The sequence below is a fragment of the Phacochoerus africanus genome, chromosome 1 (genome assembly GCF_016906955.1).
Source record: "Phacochoerus africanus isolate WHEZ1 chromosome 1, ROS_Pafr_v1, whole genome shotgun sequence".
Taxonomy (NCBI): Eukaryota; Metazoa; Chordata; class Mammalia; order Artiodactyla; family Suidae; genus Phacochoerus; species Phacochoerus africanus.
The window spans coordinates 141,170,827-141,189,237 of NC_062544.1; the positions used below are offsets into that span (position 1 = coordinate 141,170,827).

At 40.7% G+C, this 18,411-nt stretch overlaps 1 protein-coding gene across 3 annotated transcripts; it reads left to right on the top strand.

The window, feature by feature from the left end:
• Positions 1-757: 757 nt before the first annotated feature.
• On the top strand, positions 758-18,192 carry LOC125127011 (histone-lysine N-methyltransferase SETMAR). Of its 3 annotated transcripts, none has more exons than XR_007134844.1 (3): positions 758-987; positions 8,997-9,903; positions 18,036-18,192. XR_007134844.1 is itself a non-coding variant. In XM_047779481.1 (3 exons), the coding sequence occupies exons 1-3, from the start codon at positions 871-873 to the stop codon at positions 9,994-9,996; spliced, it is 1,080 nt and encodes a 359-aa protein (XP_047635437.1). In that variant the 5' UTR covers positions 761-870; the 3' UTR covers positions 9,997-10,509. The 3 variants fall into 3 exon arrangements, 2 of the variants coding, with proteins under 2 accessions (XP_047635425.1, XP_047635437.1); XM_047779481.1 differs by lacking the exon at positions 18,036-18,192 and having other exon boundaries at positions 761-987; positions 8,997-9,794; positions 9,832-10,509; XM_047779469.1 differs by lacking the exon at positions 18,036-18,192 and having other exon boundaries at positions 8,997-10,509.
• Positions 18,193-18,411: the final 219 nt, after the last annotated feature.

Here is an 18,411-nt window from a genome sequence, read left to right on the forward strand (position 1 = left end):
TTACTGAGGATGCCCAGTGGAGGTGAGAATGGGACCCGGGGCAGAAACCCGAATGACACCCGCCCCCATGCCAGAGTAAGGCAGGAAAAGGACAAGAGAGCGAGACGGCTGGTATGCACCGCAAGCGCACCTAGGACAGGGGCCAGACTGGCTGCGCTGAGAGGCTTTCACGTGGAGGCGTCACAACAACCGGGTCACAGAGCTTTGGGAAGGTTGATAACATTCCACCGAACTGAGCAATTTCGAAATTACCAGAACCCTCTGCGGGCCAAGGATTGGTTTCCTTCCTCAGAGCAGGGGGTTGCAGAGAGGGAACAGAAATCCTAGTCAGGGAGTGCGCGGACCCCACACAGCCTCTTGACGCCCGGTCAGGCTATTCCGCCCCTATAGCAAACCATATCTCACGCCCCGCAACTGGCCCTCAACTTCCAGAACCTCAGACCCAGGAGTACCACCCCCCTGAGCTTAGGGCGCGCCCCTACCCCACGGCAGCAAACCTCCAAGCCCTCGGACACCCGGTCAAACCACCGCTCCTCTACGCCCTCCCTGAGCTCACATGAAAAAGCCAAGCACTTCTTCCGCGCTCCCAAAGTTTCCTCTGTACCTTATAAGGTTTTGTATTATTGGTACTGCGTCTGGCCCAAAACAAAAAGCAAGCCAGACCAAAAAGTCAAGGGAAGCTGAGGGTCAAGGGAGGAGACGCCCCCACAGGCCAGTGGTAACAGGAGAGAACTACGACTCCCATGAGGCAATGTGGCCCCCGCACCCAACTCCCAGCTTCCTCTGCGAGGCGCAAGACAGTCTAGATGGACAGTGGGCGCGCTGAGTCGGGTCAGAACGTGCCCCCGAGATGTGAAGTGGCCTTTCGGGATGGCAGAGTCCGGGGAGGTACCTGAAGCCCTGATGGAGCGGCCGGACGTGGCCCGCGGCCTGGAGAATTTGCCTGTGAGCGTTTGGCCGTCAGGGGCGGGGCCAGAGCCTTTCCAGGTACGGGGTAGGGTCTAGGGCGGGGCCTGGGCAGCTAGAAGGCTGAGCCCGGTGCCCCCCGACCCCCAAGAGCCGGTTGGCACTTTTTTGTAGAGGGCGGGGATGGGAGCTCGCGAGAGCTGCGTGCGCAGCCTTGGGGGGTGGGGTTAGCGCCGGTTCAGATAGCGTGAGAAAGGTTGGGCAGCGCGTTAGGTGGCTAGGTGCGCAGTTACTGCCTGTGGTCCTATTTCAGTGGATGAATATCATGTTTATCGCTGTCTCTCCAATTTCTTGACCTTTTTTCTTACCCGATCGCAGAGCTGCCTGCGCGCAGGAATAGATCTTAAATTCACAGGTTTCGGCCTTTTTCTCTTAACCCTGGCAATGAGCTTAAGAGAGTCTTGGAGGCCCATAGTCTAGTAATTCTCTGAAGGCAAAACCTGAGGTTTCCTGAGGTTACTTGCAAAGAGCCATGAGAACCTGTATTTTTGTCTTGGTTCTGTCCCCAGAACTCGCTGAAACATCCAGGGCAAATTTACTTGCCTCTCTGGTCGCAGGTGTATTGTCTGTAAGATGAGGCATCGGGCCTATCAACAGATCGTAGCCTAGTGTCATGTTTAAAAACGTAGCCCTTAGAGGCAGACTTAGTTGAGGTTCCCTTATGCTGTGAGCTGTTTGGTAAATATAAACTAGGCTGAGCTAAGCCTTAGATTCCTCCCGTGAGCTGTTAAAATAATAATACCTCTCTCCAGATTGCTTTAAGAATTACAACCAGGTCCTGGTTTGCTGAAAGAACTCAGTGTTCACTACTTTTATTACCTCAAAGCACTCTCTGCTCCAGCACTGTCACCCCTTTGAGCTTGGCCTTTATGTAGCTTAAGGAACAAGGAATGACAAAAAAAAAAAAAAAAAAACAAACAAGGATGTTGGAGTGGAAAGAACCCTAGACTTGGAGGTAAGAGAGCTAGGTTCAAAGCTTAGCCATCTTAGCCACTTTTCAGAGCCTGAGTTTCTTCATCTGCACAATGAAAATAATTAAAAATTTATAGCCCTTGTCACATACATTGTCAGTACTGAGCTCTGTCTTTCCTATGGTTGTTATAAGAATCAAGTAAGACAGTAGATTCAATAGCAGCTTCCAAAGAACAGAGCATGATAGTAATGCCAGAAATGGTTATTTTTCCTCCAACTACATTAGGCAGTTTGTATTAATAATATAGTTGGCTAGTGGCATATTAAACACTGACCTCTAAAAGCTTATTCAATACCAGACATTGATGAAGCCCTGGTGAAAAACACTGACATGTTTTCTTTCTTCAGAAAATAATTGAGTGCCTATAATGCACCTGGCACCATGTCAAGCTAGGCTTAGAAGATAAAATGATGGCAATACAGTTCCTGCCATGAAGTCTTGTGATTGATCCTTATACCTATAGTAGATTGCCATCACTGAAAATCAGGAGACTAAGACTTACTCCCACACTATTCTAGCTTCCTGGCTGTATGCACAGCTCTGGGTAGACTTAAGAGTTACAGATAGAAGACAAGATCCCTTCCTTAAGGATCTTATAGTCTTACCAAGGAGATAAAACATGCTTGAAACATTTAAATGGCAAGCCTTCAACTAGTTTCCTTCCATATATTCACAGAGCACAAAACCAGTCTTACAGAAGTTCAAAATAGCTTGCTGGCCCCAAACCCTGCCTTCACCGGCATATGCCACATAAGAATTAAACCATGAAAAACTCAAGGTAAAAATAACTTTGTGTCTAAATTGCTTTGGGGTACTGTGTGAAAAGGCAAAAAGAACATTCAAATAAATGTTCAGATTGGAAACAAGCACATCATAATGCTATCAGTGTCGAAAGCCAAAGAAAAAATAAACTAATTGATTTTCTTGAACTAAGAGTTGGATCTAGACATTTTTCAGGTTTCTGAAACCAGCTTCCAATATCCTTTTTAAGATCTCAACTTGGCCTTGACAAGAATTATCTGGCTCATAGTCTCTTAATAGCTGCCTGGAGCAAAAACAAACTTAAGGGGCTAGAGGCCAAGTATAAAGATTCTTGTAGCTGGTGTTTCAAAACAACCAAAAAAGGAATGAAGATTTTTCACAGCCCTTCCTTAAAATTCAGAATCAAGGCCTAGGTTTTAAGCCTAGAATATTATGCGGTGTCATGTTTCAGTTTCTGGGGCTTTGATACACAATGTGACTTGGAAAAGTCTGTCTTCCAGTCAAAAGTTATTAGGAGCTGCAGTTAAGCAATCAAATTGTATTTCCCGAGCTGCTCGCTTTGTGCCCAGTACTGTGGATAGGAACCAAACCCCCATCACTATCTCACACCCTAGACCTCATGACTGTGCCTTTCCTTGAAACATACACTTGTTAGAAAAGTGAGCCTACACATTTCATAGAACTAGAGAGCTCTACATACAGCCTGCCACTTAGATCCCAAAGTTCATGCTATTAGTAAATGCAGGTCTGGTTCAGAGAAGGGAAAAATTAAATGTGTATGGGGATAGCCAGTGAGGTATATTTGCTATTCAACATTCTGTCTTCTGATTGTGTTTTGATTTCTTGGGTGATCATTGTTTATAAAAATTTTCTCTTAACTTTTCTGTCAAAAAATGTGAAATCTCCACCCATTTCTTAAAGGATCTGGTTTCTAGTGCATTTTACACTGATCATTTTGTATTTATTCCCAGCTCTTGCATGATCAGTTTTGCACTTTGATACATACCAGGAAAATTAAGGCTTATGTTATGACAACCAAAAAATGATAAAGTTCCTGTCCTTTTTCGTATTTTTCTGAATGGCCCTTTCTAAATCCCAGCATATGCGTACAGTAGACAATAAAAGCAGTATTTACAGATGAACGAAGCCGACTGCTGGGTCAGCTTTTGGTTTCCCCCCTCAAGGTGGATAAGTAAGGGAGGTAGGAATATAATCATATGGTTTCTCAAACACAATTTTGGTTTGAGTATGTTTAAACCTGGTACATTTAACTCCAGAACCTTTTTCTTACCACCTGACTAGGTAGCCTGCATAATTCAAGTTCAACACTTATGTACCAGCCATTTGAGTAAGCGTCTTATGTGGTTTCTCACATTTATTTCCTTCACAGCAAGCTGTGAGATAGACAGATGAAAAGGAATGTTTAAAGAGCTTAAGTAATTGTACCAGAAATATATGGTTTTAAATATAAAATCTAGAAATAATATTTAAAAGAATTTATAGGAAGTCAATATTTTAAAAGTATGAAGTGGCTGACACAGAGTAGTGTTAATTAAATCTCTTGAGAACCTTACCGCCTCAGATACAAGTATTATCCCAGTTTTATAGTTCATAGCCCAAAGCTTAGCAAGTCACTTGCTGTAAGTCACAGTGTTGTGTCTCCTCTAGGACATTCCATGTTCCGCATTAAGACCTTATCCACTGATTGCCCAGTGTTCCAAGCCCACAATCACAATTTTCCTGGCTGGCCTCCTGCACATTTTGCTCCAGTTTTCACCTCCCCATTGGAGACCTCACTAATCATTCATTAGCCATTTATACCTTTAACTAAATTTTCCAGTGACTTCCTGGAACTATTTTCAGCTTCCACTCTGGGTATATCAGTCAAGACTCATTTGTTTGCAAGAAACATAAATATAACACAAACTGACTCAGGCAATAAAGAGAAGGAACTATCTCACATTAACAACAAAATCCAGGAGCAGTAACTATAGGCCTGTATGAATCCAAGAACTCTCAAGATGTCATCAGATATTTCTCTCGACCACCTCCCCAATTCCCACCCCTGCTCCTGTTCCCTGTGGTTGGCCACACATTCAGTAGGTCTTATGTGTGTGGCAGAATTTGGGAGCACCTAGTGCATACTCTATAATTTAGCAGCCCCAGTGGAAAAAGAGTGCCTCCTTTCTGATCATTTCAGCGGGAGTCCCAGAATTATAGTTCATTGATCTGGCTTACGTCTTGTGCCCAACCATGAACCAAGTACTATTGAAAAGTGTGAGTTCTGATTAGCCAGGCTAAGGTCCCTGCCCATCCTGGACCCCTACCCAAACTATTAAGACAAGAGTAAGAAGGATTCCCCTGGAAAGACTCAGGATGCTTTTATTGGAAGAAAAAGAATGGATGCCACGTAAATAAAAACATAGCTCCAGGGTTTGATCTCTCCTTGGCTTAGGGTAAGCACAAAAAAACCTCAGGGTAACACCTTTTTAGATGAGTTTGGTCCTGGGCTTTGTACCAGGCAGTATGGTACAGACTGTGGATAGAGTGTTACACTTTGGGAGCATTTAAACTCATGTCAACTGATTCCCAGTTTGTAACACACTTAACATTAGCTTTCTGATACTCAGATTTTAAGTTTGCATGGCATATCAAAATCTGAATAAAGTGTCAGGTCAGTGACATCAGATTATTTCTGAAAAGAATAAATAACTTTTCAATATGTAGTTAGCTGAAAAGATGGATAATTAAATAAAGATGTTAAATTAGAACAGTTTTCAAAAGACTATTTTTTAGTTTAGCCATTTTTCTAAATCAGGCAAAATGTCTTTCTGAAATGGTATAGAGGAGAAAATGGAAACATATGAAGATAAAATGATTTATGATTATTATTGCTATCAGGGTCAATGATTACCTCCATCAAGGGAAAAAAAAAAAAACCTCTCTTTAAAAAGGAAGTTTATCTAGGAGTTCCCATTGTGGCTCAGCGGTAGCAAACCCAACTAGTATCCATGAGGATGTGGGTTCAATTCCTAGCCCCACTCAGCAGGTCAAGGATCCGGCATTGCCATGAGCTGTGGTGTAGGCCACAGACACGGCTTGGATCATGCATTGCTGTAGCTGTGGCATAGGGTGGCAGCTGCAGCTCCAATTCAACCCCTAGCCTGGGAACTTCCATATACCTCAGATGCAGCACTAAAAAGAAAAACAAAAACAAAAAAAAAAAACAGGAGGTTTATCCAGAAGTCTCTACATCCTTTGGAAGGTGTCCGCAGCTCATTTGGAGTCTCAGCTACCATCAGTAATCTAAGTATCTAAAGGATCTTAGATTCTGCAAAAAGTTTAAGTTGTAGAATTTTTTTAAATGTATCACTAGATTCTCCTCAGTCTTATTTCAAATGTATAGGTAAAAGAAGCAGAAAATAGCATTTTTTCCAAAAAGTACTTATTCACATACAAATAAGTTCAGCAAGGAATATATGCTTTTCTGGTTAGACAACTGCAGTAAGTTAGACTTGATTCTGTGTCAAAAAAAAAAAAAATCACCTTAGAGTTTAGTGATTTCAATAGTACTTTATTAAAAATATGTGCACCTTTAAGAACAAATCAATTGAAGAGAATTCTTCATGAAAAGTTTAACAAAGTGATAGTAAAATCTTCATTTTATAAGCACTTAAGATGTCTCAGTAACCATTTCAAAGTTGACTTTTTTTTTTGTCTTTTGTCTTGTTGTTGTTGTTGTTGTTATTGTTGTTGTTGCTATTTCTTGGGCCGCTCCCGCGGCATATGGAGGTTCCCAGGCTAGGGGTTGTCAAAGTTGACTCTTAAAGTCTGGAAATAGATTCTGTATAAGACAGCAGTCAGTGAATTTGACTGATTGGGCATCTTTTTCTAAGCCATCCTTTATACTTAGGACATCTTTGCTAAGCTAAAACTGTAAGAACTGACACAAACAAGAAAAGCTATTTCCGCTCTCCACCCTCAAATCACTTAGCAGTACTGGCCTTCCCCCGCAGGTACGCCCACTCCATCCTCATCTTTCGCAAGAGGATGTCAATCCTTTCCTCCAGCTCATTGTTTTTTAAAGTATAGGATTTTGCACATAACTGCATAGCTCCACTGAGGCCTCCACAGGAAGTATAACTACATACTATTCAATACTTTCTCCAAAGTTTGACCAGAAGACACAATATTAATGGAGAATTGACTGAAAAAGATCTGTGGCTCAAACTTGCCTCCAGATACACTAAAATCTGTCCCTGAATTAAAGGCGATGTGACTGGTCTCTTGCAGACTATTCTCACTGACTTGCTGTGGCAGCATGCCAACAACCTTTATTGAGGGTCAGAAATGAATGAAATGAAAAACAGTCTATGAAACTGTTCACTGGAAAAGAATGGTTTAGACAGACTCACTGGTGAAATTTCTCCCCTGTCTCCATAATGGAAAAAGTCGATGATTCTGAAGAGTGAGACTGGTTTTTTGCGGTCAGTGCAAGCCCTACATCTAATCATGTTAAACTCTTTAAGGTGTCGCTCTCAGGCAGCCAAATCTCCTTCTGCTATACAATTAGTGTATCTAAGCTCACTGAACTAGTTTGATCTTATTTTTCCCTTCGTCTTACCTATTGTTCATTTATCTTACTTCTTTGTAAGCCTCATTAAATCTTTTTTGGAATAAAGTAAGTAAAATAAATATATTAGGTTCCATATAACCAAGAATTATTCTATACATAAAGAAATGCACTGGGCTCATGAGATATACTTTAATCTTTAGGATCTAAGACTATGCTTCATTCTGTTAGTGAAAAAATAACCAGCGGTCAGGCTTCACATAGAGATTTTAGACATAGGACTTATTATTCATAACATTTTATAAATGTAACATCTTAAAAACACAGGTACTTCTAAAAGACTGAGAAACTTTCTCAATATTATCCTTTTCTCATTTAATAAGAGCAAGATTTCTTTATATGTATATAATGTATCTATAATAAATTTACTTTTTTTTTAATTTTTTTATTTTCCCACTGTACAGCAAGGGGGTCAAGTTATCCTTACATGTATACATTACAATTACATTTTTTCTCCCACCCTTTGTTCTGTTGCAACATGAGTATCTAGACAAAGTTCTCAATGCTTATAATAAATTTAAATATCTATTAATACTATATAACAAGTACAATTTTTGGACTCCTGTCTGCAATTTTTTTTCCAAATTTCTGCTTTTAACATTTTGAAGACTCAAATCAAAGTATAAGGTAAGAGCGTTTTGTAAAAACATGAGAGAATAAGAATTTAGATAATCTTCAAATTTAAACTCTTTAAAAAAAATCAATAGAAGTCTCTCTCCCAAAGGCCATTTTTCATTGATTTATCATTTATGACTTTCTTATCCCCAGAAAGGATCTGAGGTGACTCACAATAAGAATATATATTTGCATTTGTATTATGAGATAAATGTAAAAGAGATCAAAAGCCAAGAAGTAAGCACATAACTGTATTCAGAAGCTAAATTCAGCACTGATTTTCTTGACATCTAAAGCTAAGAAGGAAACAAAATGAGTTATAAAATTTTCAATGTCTCATAATAGAAAAATAAATTTTTCTAGTGTTATTTCTATAACTAAAAAGAAACCACCAAATTTTAAATATAAGAATTAACCTTGTTTTTTAAATTGGAAAGCGATGTTTTAAGGCAACATTTTTTTTTTTTCTTTTTTGCCTTTTCCAGGGCCGCTTCCCACGGCATATGGAGATTCCCAGGCTAGGGGTCTAATCGGAGCTTTAGCTGCTGGCCTACACCAGAACCACAGCAATACTGGATCCGAGCCACATCTGAAACCTACACCACAGCTCACCTCAATGCCAGGTCCTTAACCCACTGAGCAAGGCCAGGGACTGAACCCGCAACCTCATGTTTCCTAGTTGAATTCGTTAACCACTGCACCACGACGGGAACTCCTTAAGGCAACATTTTAATTGACTATATTTTGTCATTTTTGTTTTATTCTCTTTGATGGAATTAGGAAGTGTCTCAGCCAAAAGTTGCTTAAAATACAGGAGTTCCCTTGTGGTGTAGCAGGTTAAGGATCTGGTGTTGCCACTGGCTTGGGTTGATGCTCTGGTGAGAGTTTGATCCCCGGCCCTGGAACACTCCCTGGCCTGGAAACTTCCATGTGCCGTGCACACAGTCCCCCCCCCCCAACCACCCTCCGCCAAAAAAAAAAGCTGCTTGAAATACACATGAAACATAGGCAGGACCTGCTGACTTACCGTATTTCCAATTTTTGCAGTATACTCCTGATCATGTAGCTGGGCCTGGAGCAGACATTGATCCCTCTCAAATAACCTTTCCCGGATGTATTTGTCTTAAAACTCCCTGCCTCCCTGGTACTTGCTCCTGTCTGCGTCGTGAGAAGAACTATGATGATAATTTGTGCCTCAGAGATATAGGATCCGGAGCAAAGTGTGCTGAGCCAGTTTTTGAATGCAACGCCCTGTGTCGGTGCAGTGACCACTGCAGGAACCGAGTGGTCCAGCGGGGTCTGCACTTCCACCTCCAGGTGTTCAAGACAGATCACAAAGGCTGGGGACTTCGTACCCTGGACTTCATACCAAAAGGACGGTTCGTCTGTGAATATGCCGGCGAGGTTTTAGGAGTCTCTGAAGTTCAGAGAAGAATTCAGTTACAAACCACACATGATTCAAATTACATTATAGCCATCAGGGAGCATGTTTATAATGGGCAGGTAATAGAGACGTTTGTTGATCCTGCCTATATAGGAAATATTGGAAGATTCCTTAACCATTCTTGTGAGCCAAACCTATTGATGATTCCTGTCCGAATTGACTCAATGGTACCGAAGTTGGCACTTTTTGCAGCCAAAGACATTCTGCCAGGAGAAGAACTGTCTTACGATTATTCAGGAAGATTTCTTAATCCAGCAGATAGTGAAGACAAAGAAAGGCTAGACAACAAGAAATTAAGGAAATCTTGTTATTGTGGTGCCAAATCTTGTGCCACATTCCTGCCTTATGACAGTTCACTGTACTGCCCCCTAGAAAAACCAAACACAAGAGAGGAAGGAAAAGTACAGGAGAAACATGTCTGGCCTCTCAGTGGAAGAGAATGAGAAGGAGCCAAGTATGTCTGGCTCAGCCCTTTCCGGATTGCCCCCTTTCAAGCAATTCACCCTCCAGGTGAGTCTACTCTGTGGCAGGCAGCTTGCCCCTCACTGCAGGGGAAGCCAGTGGTGGTCTGGCTTCTGCTGCTGCCCAGCTGCAGCAGTTTAACTCAGGAATGTGGCAGAGATACAGATTGTCCAGCAGTGTTCTCTCACCCTTTGGAGCAGAGAATTCTGAGTTTTTAGATGGGTACATGATGGCCCAGAATACCCAACTTTGTGGCGAAGTGACTAAGTTGTAGCTAGTGGGATATAAGGGGAAACAGTGTCTTCTGGAGACACTTTTCCCTTATCCCCTTCTTTTTCTTCTTGGCTGGAGTGTATACAAAATAACTGGTACTGAATCATCCATTCTAGACCCAAAATGACCTTGGAAAAGGAAGCCACACACAGCCAACAATATTGAAAGGAGTCTGTGTGCTGTAAACTGTGGAACTCTCTGATCTGACAGTTCTGGACTATTAGAGAAGAGAAACAGTCTCTGCATCATGTAGACCACTGTTGTTGTGAATTTTCTAGTACTAGCACCAAATCTAATCAGTGATCCAAGGAAACCTTTATGGCTACCTAAGCCTTGCTTTCCAATCAATTTTATCCAGAATAAAGCTGATATTTTCATTTCTTTCTGATGCCTGCATTTAATTTCTCATTTGTTTCTAAGCAAATCAAAAAAAGAGACATGATTGATTATCACTTGCTAAAACCCTAATGATTACCACTGACAGTGAAAAATATAACCATGAGAATGGCTTCCATGTGTATAACCAAAAGGAAACAAATTGTTAAAAGGAAACAAATTGTAAAATTTTTACTGTATACTTGGCTATCTTCCAAGCCTTGTGAAGTTACGCTTCAAAATTTCAAACAGCCTCACTTCATGTAAATAACATGAAAATAACCCTGTAAACAACATGAAAATAACCCCGTCAACACTACCAAAGGGGATGGGAGTCTTACAATTACATTTAAACTTCTGGAAAGGCAAACATCTCTAACTTCCTCCCTAAAGCAAGAGTGGTACAAAAATGATGCTACCATGGAGGTTTATTAGACTTTTTAAAACTAAAATAATTACATGGGTCCTATACTTTCTTTTCTAATATATTTAAACCCTACCACCAGGACACTGCTTTAAAAGTTATATAATAGGGACCTATTATTACATATAACACTCTATTCCTGTCTGATATCAGAAGGATAGTTGTACATTTCAAGTGAATGAAATGTATGTAAATTCTATCTCAATAAAACTGTTAAAATAACAACTATACTAGGGTTTGTGAATTCATACACTATTATCAGGAATGGTTCCATGTGAATAGATTATACCAGAGTACACATAAAATGCCCCAAACTACACATGTGCAATGTCTAAAAACAAATTTGGAGTTCCCTAGTGGCCTGGCAGTTAAGGATTTGGCCTTGTCACTGCTGTGGTGCAGTTTTGATCCCTGGCCAGGGAACTTCTGCATCCAAAAAAATAAAACAGAACAAATTGTTCTTTCAAACTAATCATTTCTTCCTGCCAGCCTTCCTCTATAACTTGATTTCTCTTTTTGTAAGGCAGCTTGTATCCTTCATTTTTAAATGGCCTTTCTAAGTAACTAGTAACTAAGCTACTTCAGAGGCAGTAAGGAAATAGTCAGCGGGAACAGGAGTGGCTCACTGCTTGATTCTGCAGATACCCTTTCCTTCCTCCCTCAGCTTTTTATCTGTTGAATATCACCACAGCCACAGCAAAGCAGGATCCCAAGCCTTGTCTAACCACAGCCACAGGAAAGCAGGATCCAACATTGCTGTGAGCTGTGATGTAGACAAGGTGTACGTCTTCGACCTACACCATAGCTCACAGCAATGTTGGATCCTTAACCCACTGAGCAAGGCCAGGGATTGAACCTGCATCCTCATGGATAGTAGTTGGATTCATTTCCGCTGAGCCACAACAGGAACTCTTCCCAAAAAGTTTTTATTCCCTTAAGTGTTCAAGAGCATTTTCTTCCTATAACATATTCCCTAAAGCTCTGCCATTCTCCAGTATGTTGGCGTTGAGCAAGACACTGAACCTCTCTGCTATATCCTTTTCTGGATATAGCATGATTGGGAGGATCAAACGAATTAACATTTGTGAAGGGTTTAAACAATGATGCAGCACTAAGATAGCCAAAATCAAGAACAACTGCAAGTGTTGACAAGGATGTGAAGAAATTGGAACCTTCATATACTGCTAATAGAGTTGTAAATTTGCACAATTTGTAAAGCCATTTGGTTAGTTCCTTAAAACGTTATACATAGAATAAACACATGTCCCACTAATGCATTTCTGGGTATAAATCCAATGGAAGTGAAAACACATCCCAGAATAATTTGAATGCAAATATTCATAGTGGCATTATTCACAAGAGCTAAATGTAGACACAACCCAAGTGTCCATTGATTGATGAATGAATAAACAAAATGTGGAAGCCATAGCACACAATGTTATATAGCTATTAAAAAAAAAAATAACACACTGGCACATGCCACACACAGATAAACATTGAAAATATTGTGGTAAATAAAAGAACCCAAACACAAACAGCCTTATATTGTATGATCCTATTTATAAGCAATGTCCAGAATAGGCCAGTGCATAGACACAATAAAGTAGATTAGTGGTTGCAAGGGGCTGGTGGAGAGGCAGGTACAGGAAGTGATTGCTAATGGGTTCAGAGTTTCTTTTTAGGGGTTACTAATATACTAAAAACCACTTTCAGGGGTTGAGTTTTATGTTATGTGAATTATATCTCCATAAAGCAGTCATAAGAAAAAGAAAGAAGACATGGATGCCTCTCACTTGGAAACTGATGATCTGTAACTCAGAACATTGTGCTCAGGAATAAACACTACCAGGTCTCAAGAGAAATGCTTCTCCACTTGCTTTATGTCCTCAAAACAAAACATGATCATACCTAAGGCTATGATTTTTGTGTGTGTGTGGCCATTACTATCTCAGAGATGGACCTTGCTTCAGAGGACAGCGAGATTTTGAATGGTAGGAGCTCTTAGTTTGGTAAGAACATAGGTGAACTAATTAATTTGTCAGATTCTTCCCTTTAGATGGCATGAATGCAATTCTTAAATAATAAAGTTTCCTTGTAGAATTGAATATCAACTTTCTGACTTCTCTTTCTGTTCAAATTTGTGGTTCCAGAGGTACTCAGAAATTAGCACAGTATTCATTACAGTTGGACATGGAGACAGAAGTATTTTGCAATATTAAGCAATTCATACTACTTTTAAATTTGTAGATGTGTGGGTCTAGGAGTTTAATATTGGTTCTTCACATTACTTCACACTACTTGGTTCTTCTCATTACATTTAAGAGACAGTTGAAATGACAACATAAGTGATAGTTTATATCATGAAATTAACATATTTTTCTGTAATAACAATTCATTAGATATAATCTCATTACAGTGTTTAGACATGGTAGGTAAATTTCATGGTTTATTTTCAGCTCTGTTTCAGCAGAGAGAAGCTTTCTCAATTTGAAGTTAATAAAAAATTATCAAAGAGCTACACTAATGCAAAAAAAGATGGTCTCATTTGGTATCATTATTAAGAGAACATCAACCATGTGAAAATCTTGTTTCTAAGAGCACAATTTATGATTTTACTCAAAGGAAGATAAGAAAAATTGATTTTTTTAGAATGCATATGTAAAACATTATGAATCACACAGGTCATTATATTATTATTCATCCAAACATGGCCAGCTCAGTTCAATGTCCAGGAATGAGCAGGGATAAAGTTTAGTTGTGTTTGATATTTTGCCAACCTCAATCATATAAAAACCATACCTTTACACATGTTTTCCATTCTTGTGATAATGAAGATATTTTTGTAAACTTGATTTATAACTTTGGAATATTTCTACATATTACTATGCCTCTCCCCCAGGCTGATATGACCTTGACACTTATAAGCAAGGGAAGGAACTAGCTTCTCTGGAAAGGCTGTTCTGGGACTCACATAAAATAATGGACTTATTTAGGCTAAAAAGTACTATCTTAATTTTAGTCAGGCATATTTCTGGGTTTACACTGTGCTACATAGAACAGAACACACAAATATTATCATTGTATTACAGATGTTAGTCTTTGATTACATCAAGGTTCATTTAGATTCCATGTAATATAAGTTTTTCTTGGTAGTAAGTGATGTGGAAATGTTAGGATAAGTTTCCAAAGGAGGTCTGCTAATCAATTAAATAAAAGGATACCTGTCTTTGATCATTTCATCACAGCCCAATCATAAACAGGATCTGAAGAAGTTCCTTGGAGTTCCCTTTTACTTTGTAACTATTTAGAATTTCCCTGGAATGATAAAAAGCCTTCTATTTTTGTAAATATTGTTACTCACCTAAGGACATTATTTTTTGCCTCGCTGCCCAAAGCTACAAGCCATCCACGACTCTTCCTCCCTCTCCCCATAACTAATTGATCACCAAGTCCTATAAGTTTCCTGCCCTGCACATCTCTCAAATCTCTTCTGTTTACCTCATTATTGTTCTATGCCATGCTTCCATCACTTCTTCCCTGCCGCAGCCTCTCTGCCTCCAGCCTCACCATCCCACAGTGCATCCTCAGCAACTTAAACCCTTGTACGGGTTCCCATCACACTGAAAATGGAGCCCAAACTTCTCAACCTGGTCACCAGAAGGCCTCTGCCTACCTCTCCACCTCATCTGGAAGAAGCTCAAAGAAGCAGGTTGCTTAACTTTGCCTTCAGGGTGCATTAGAAGGGGTGTGTGTGTATGTGTGTGTGCGCACGCACGCGCGCGCGCGTGTGGTTTTACTTTAAATTGTTCTTACCCTTACCTTCTTTGCAGAGTACTCTGTATTTTCTTTTTGGATATTGCCGGGATTCTTACAGTCCATCTCCTATGCTGTACTAGGCAGTTTAAATAACAAGAGAGCCAGCAATATATTCCATAGTATTTTCCTGTCTATTCTTCCTTCCTCTTTCTCCTGTTTTCTGTTTGCTGCTAGTTGGCTAGCCATCACTTCCATCAGCTTGCTGTCTCCTTGTCATTCATCTTCCTCCAGTCACCTGCCCATGCTTGACCTCACTACCAAATCTCCACGGTTGAACTGGGAAAATACAAATTACTTGATCTCCCGCAACACCATCCCTGCCGTGTACTGCTCTGCTTTCGTTAGTCATCTGGCCCAGGCATACTCAGTGCTCCCTGTTTAATAAGGGCAGCCAGTTACAAAGTGCTGATGCTGCTAATGCGAACCACCTATGTCCCACAGCCCCTGCTCACCATGTCCTCCTCTCTCCAGCCCACACTCCACCCTCAACGCTTAGATCACTAATGTCTTCTTTTTCTAATCTGCCACCACCTTGAAGTATCTGGGCATAGTAGATAGACACAGAAAAGTGCTTCCAAACAAATCTAAGACATATTTCTCCTGTATTTGAACATAACTGAATCCCCTCAATTAGAGCTTATATTTGCCCTCAAGGCAAAATGGGTTTGTTTTTGTTGTTTATTTTTGAAGTGTGCGCACTTACCAGTCTGTTTCTCCCTCTTCCTCAACTTTTGAAAATAACCTTTCCCCTCTCCAATAACCAGCCTACCTCTTCCCCATGCCACTCCCAGTCGTACACTCACTGAAATGCATTATCAACTCTTTCAAAGGTGGAAATGAAGGATGGTTCAGAGACTTATCCTTGATTGTCAACAGACACCAGAACTTCCCACCACCCTAACTTGCCCCATAGAAATTACTCCCAAAATTTTGACTAAGAACATTTTAGCTACTAAATTATTGATTTTTTATAAGAAACTAATATGTAATATCACCATCCTATCAGAAGGCATAGGGAAGGGACAGCATATAATCTCTTAAAATCTCTCAGCAGTTCTTAAAATGAAATCAGTATAGCTTTATAAACAACATGACACTTTGCCCTTATTTTATTCACCAAGACCAGACTTAGGAAGTAGTTCTGGTTGAATCACCCAGTCACCTGAACAATTCTGTTATTCATTTATTTATTCAAGCCATTCATTCATTTGCTCACAAACATTTATCAAGTACATAGTATGTGCTAGGTAAGCTCAAGTCCCTGAACTCATATTTAATTCAACAAATGTTTCTAAGCATTTGTATTGTATTATGCTATATTCTGGAGAAATAAAGACCAAAAGCAATCTTCATTCTCAAAGGATTTATAGTCAGTAAGAGGAAAAAATTAGAGTGAGATGGTCTTAACCTAATGGTCTATACTTCACAGGTCTTTGAAACACGTTAATTTGATATGTGTGTGCAAACGTCATTCGTGTGGTTGATTTATGCCTAGCTTCCTTACTGAATGGTAATCTCTTTGAGGAATGGGACCAGATCTGTTTTTGCTCACCAGTATCTTTCTAGCACTTAATGGGTATTGCTGAGTGAATGAACTAATACATGTTTGTGTGATGAACCTAAAATTACCTTTGGAATGAGAGCCAAATTCTTTATTGGAGCACTTTAATGCCTCCCACAATCTACCTGTTCAGCAAAACTCCAATACTCCCTTCTTATTCTATGATCTAGCCCCTCCAGGTAGCTCTCCGATTCCTTATTGCACCTTAGGGGAAGTTCTGCTCATCCTCCTTTCCTCCCTCAGGACATCTCCCATCTCCAACCTTTCCACCCCTCCCTTCATTGCTCAGGGACTTCTTTCCCATCCTTCTTTAAAGACTCAACTCCAGTACCACTTCTTCTGTGAGGTGTGTTTGGGTTCCTTGGGGAGGAGACTCTGAAAGGAAGGTTGGAGTGCTGGGAGATAACCACGGGGTGCTGGTGGGATACACACCTTGGAATGGAAGCAGACCTAGCAAAGGAGAACTTGAACTGTAATAAAATCTCAACAAAGCCAACCCACAAGGAGCTCTCAAGTTGAGGTGGCCTTTCAGGGCTGCTTCTACTAGTTGTAGTGAGCCTTTATATTCCTGCATCAACCAATCACTGGATGCAGACTGCCTGGGGAAAGGGGTCTGGTCTTGGGTGAGAAGGCAAACAGCACTCTCAGCAGCTAGAGGTATAACTCCTTCTGTCCTTCAAGGGGGTGTGGGCAGAGGCCCCAGCATTCATTACACCAGTATTCTCAAATTGCAAAACCCATCAAAATTATACAAAGGGCTTGTTAAAATACACATGGTTTGGCCCTAATCCCAGAGTTTTTGATTTAGGAGAGCTGGAGTGGGACCCAAAAATCTGCATTCCTAAGAAGTTTCCAGGTGAGGAGTTCCCATTGTGATGCAGTGGTTAACGAATCCGACTAGGAACCACGAGGTTGCGGGTTCAATCCCTGGCCTTGTTCAGTGGGTTGAGGATCCAGCGTTGCTGTGAGCTGTGGTGTAGGCTGCAGGCAGACGTGGCTCGGATCCCAAGTTTTGTGGCTCTCGCGTAGGCTGGTGGCTATGGCTCTGATTAGACCCCTAGCCTGGGAACCTCCATGTGCCCTAGAAAAGGCAAAAAGACCAAAAAAAAAAAAAAGTTTCCAGGTGATACTGGTAATGCTAAACTGGGGACCACACTTTGAAGATCACAACATGACACACTATAACCACACAAAGCCTTAGCCTATGTAATTTCTCTTACCATTTACTCTTACCACTTGCTGCCCTGTGCTGTGTTATTTCCATGTGTCATCTTTTTGAGTCTCATGTTTTTGAGAATGCCAAGCTCTATATATCATGTTATGGTTTATATTTGTTATAGACTGAATGTGGCCCTCCCCCAAAATTCATACATCAAAACTTTACATCCTAGTGTGATGGTGTTTGGAAGTGGAGCCCTTAGAGCGGTAACTAGGTTTAGATGAAGTCAAAGGGGTGGGAACCTCAAGATGGGATTAGTGCCCTTATAAGAAGAGGAATCTCAGGGGGCAGGGGTGGGGATGTGTGTTCCCACTCCAGGGTTGGTCTCTGTTGCATTCACCCTTGTGCACATCTTTTCCAATGTGGTTTGAGGGTGTTTCTATAATAAATGCCTTGCTCTGTCCTCAAACAAATAAATAAGAATAAGAGGAATCTCTTTTTCTCTCCCCCCCCCCACTTCTCTCTCTGCCCCTATATCCATATATCTAACTGTATCTCCCCCTCTCTACTAGCACACACCGCAGAAAGACCATCTGAACACATAGGGAGACAACAGCTATCTATAAAGCCAGGAAGAGAACCTCATCAGACACTGAACCAGCTGGCATCTTCATCTTAGACTTCTTATCCTCCAGAAGGGTAAGAAATAAATGTCTGTTGCTTAACCCACCCAGTCTACTGTATTTTGTTATAGGAATCCAAGCTAAGATAATATTCTTCCTAAAAGTAAATGGACAGCCTCTCATAGAGTCTGAGCAGAATGGGGACATTATCTTATTTATATTTCAAAAAGAAATGACTGTGATGGGCATAAATGACTTGGGTTGGAGGACAGAGGGGAGTTCTGAGAGAGGATTCAAGTGGATGAGTTAGGAGATAGTTGTACAG

What these genes read in the sequence shown, in the direction of transcription:
- LOC125127011 (XM_047779481.1), top strand. Translation starts at nt 871, where the DNA reads ATGGCAGAGTCCGGGGAGGTACCTGAAGCCCTGATGGAGCGGCCGGAC. An exon ending in CGGGGCCAGAGCCTTTCCAG is followed by an intron (nt 988 to 8,996) that starts GTACGGGGTAGG and finishes CAATTTTTGCAG; the next exon opens with TATACTCCTGATCATGTAGC. An exon ending in ACACAAGAGAGGAAGGAAAA is followed by an intron (nt 9,795 to 9,831) that starts GTACAGGAGAAA and finishes TCAGTGGAAGAG; the next exon opens with AATGAGAAGGAGCCAAGTAT.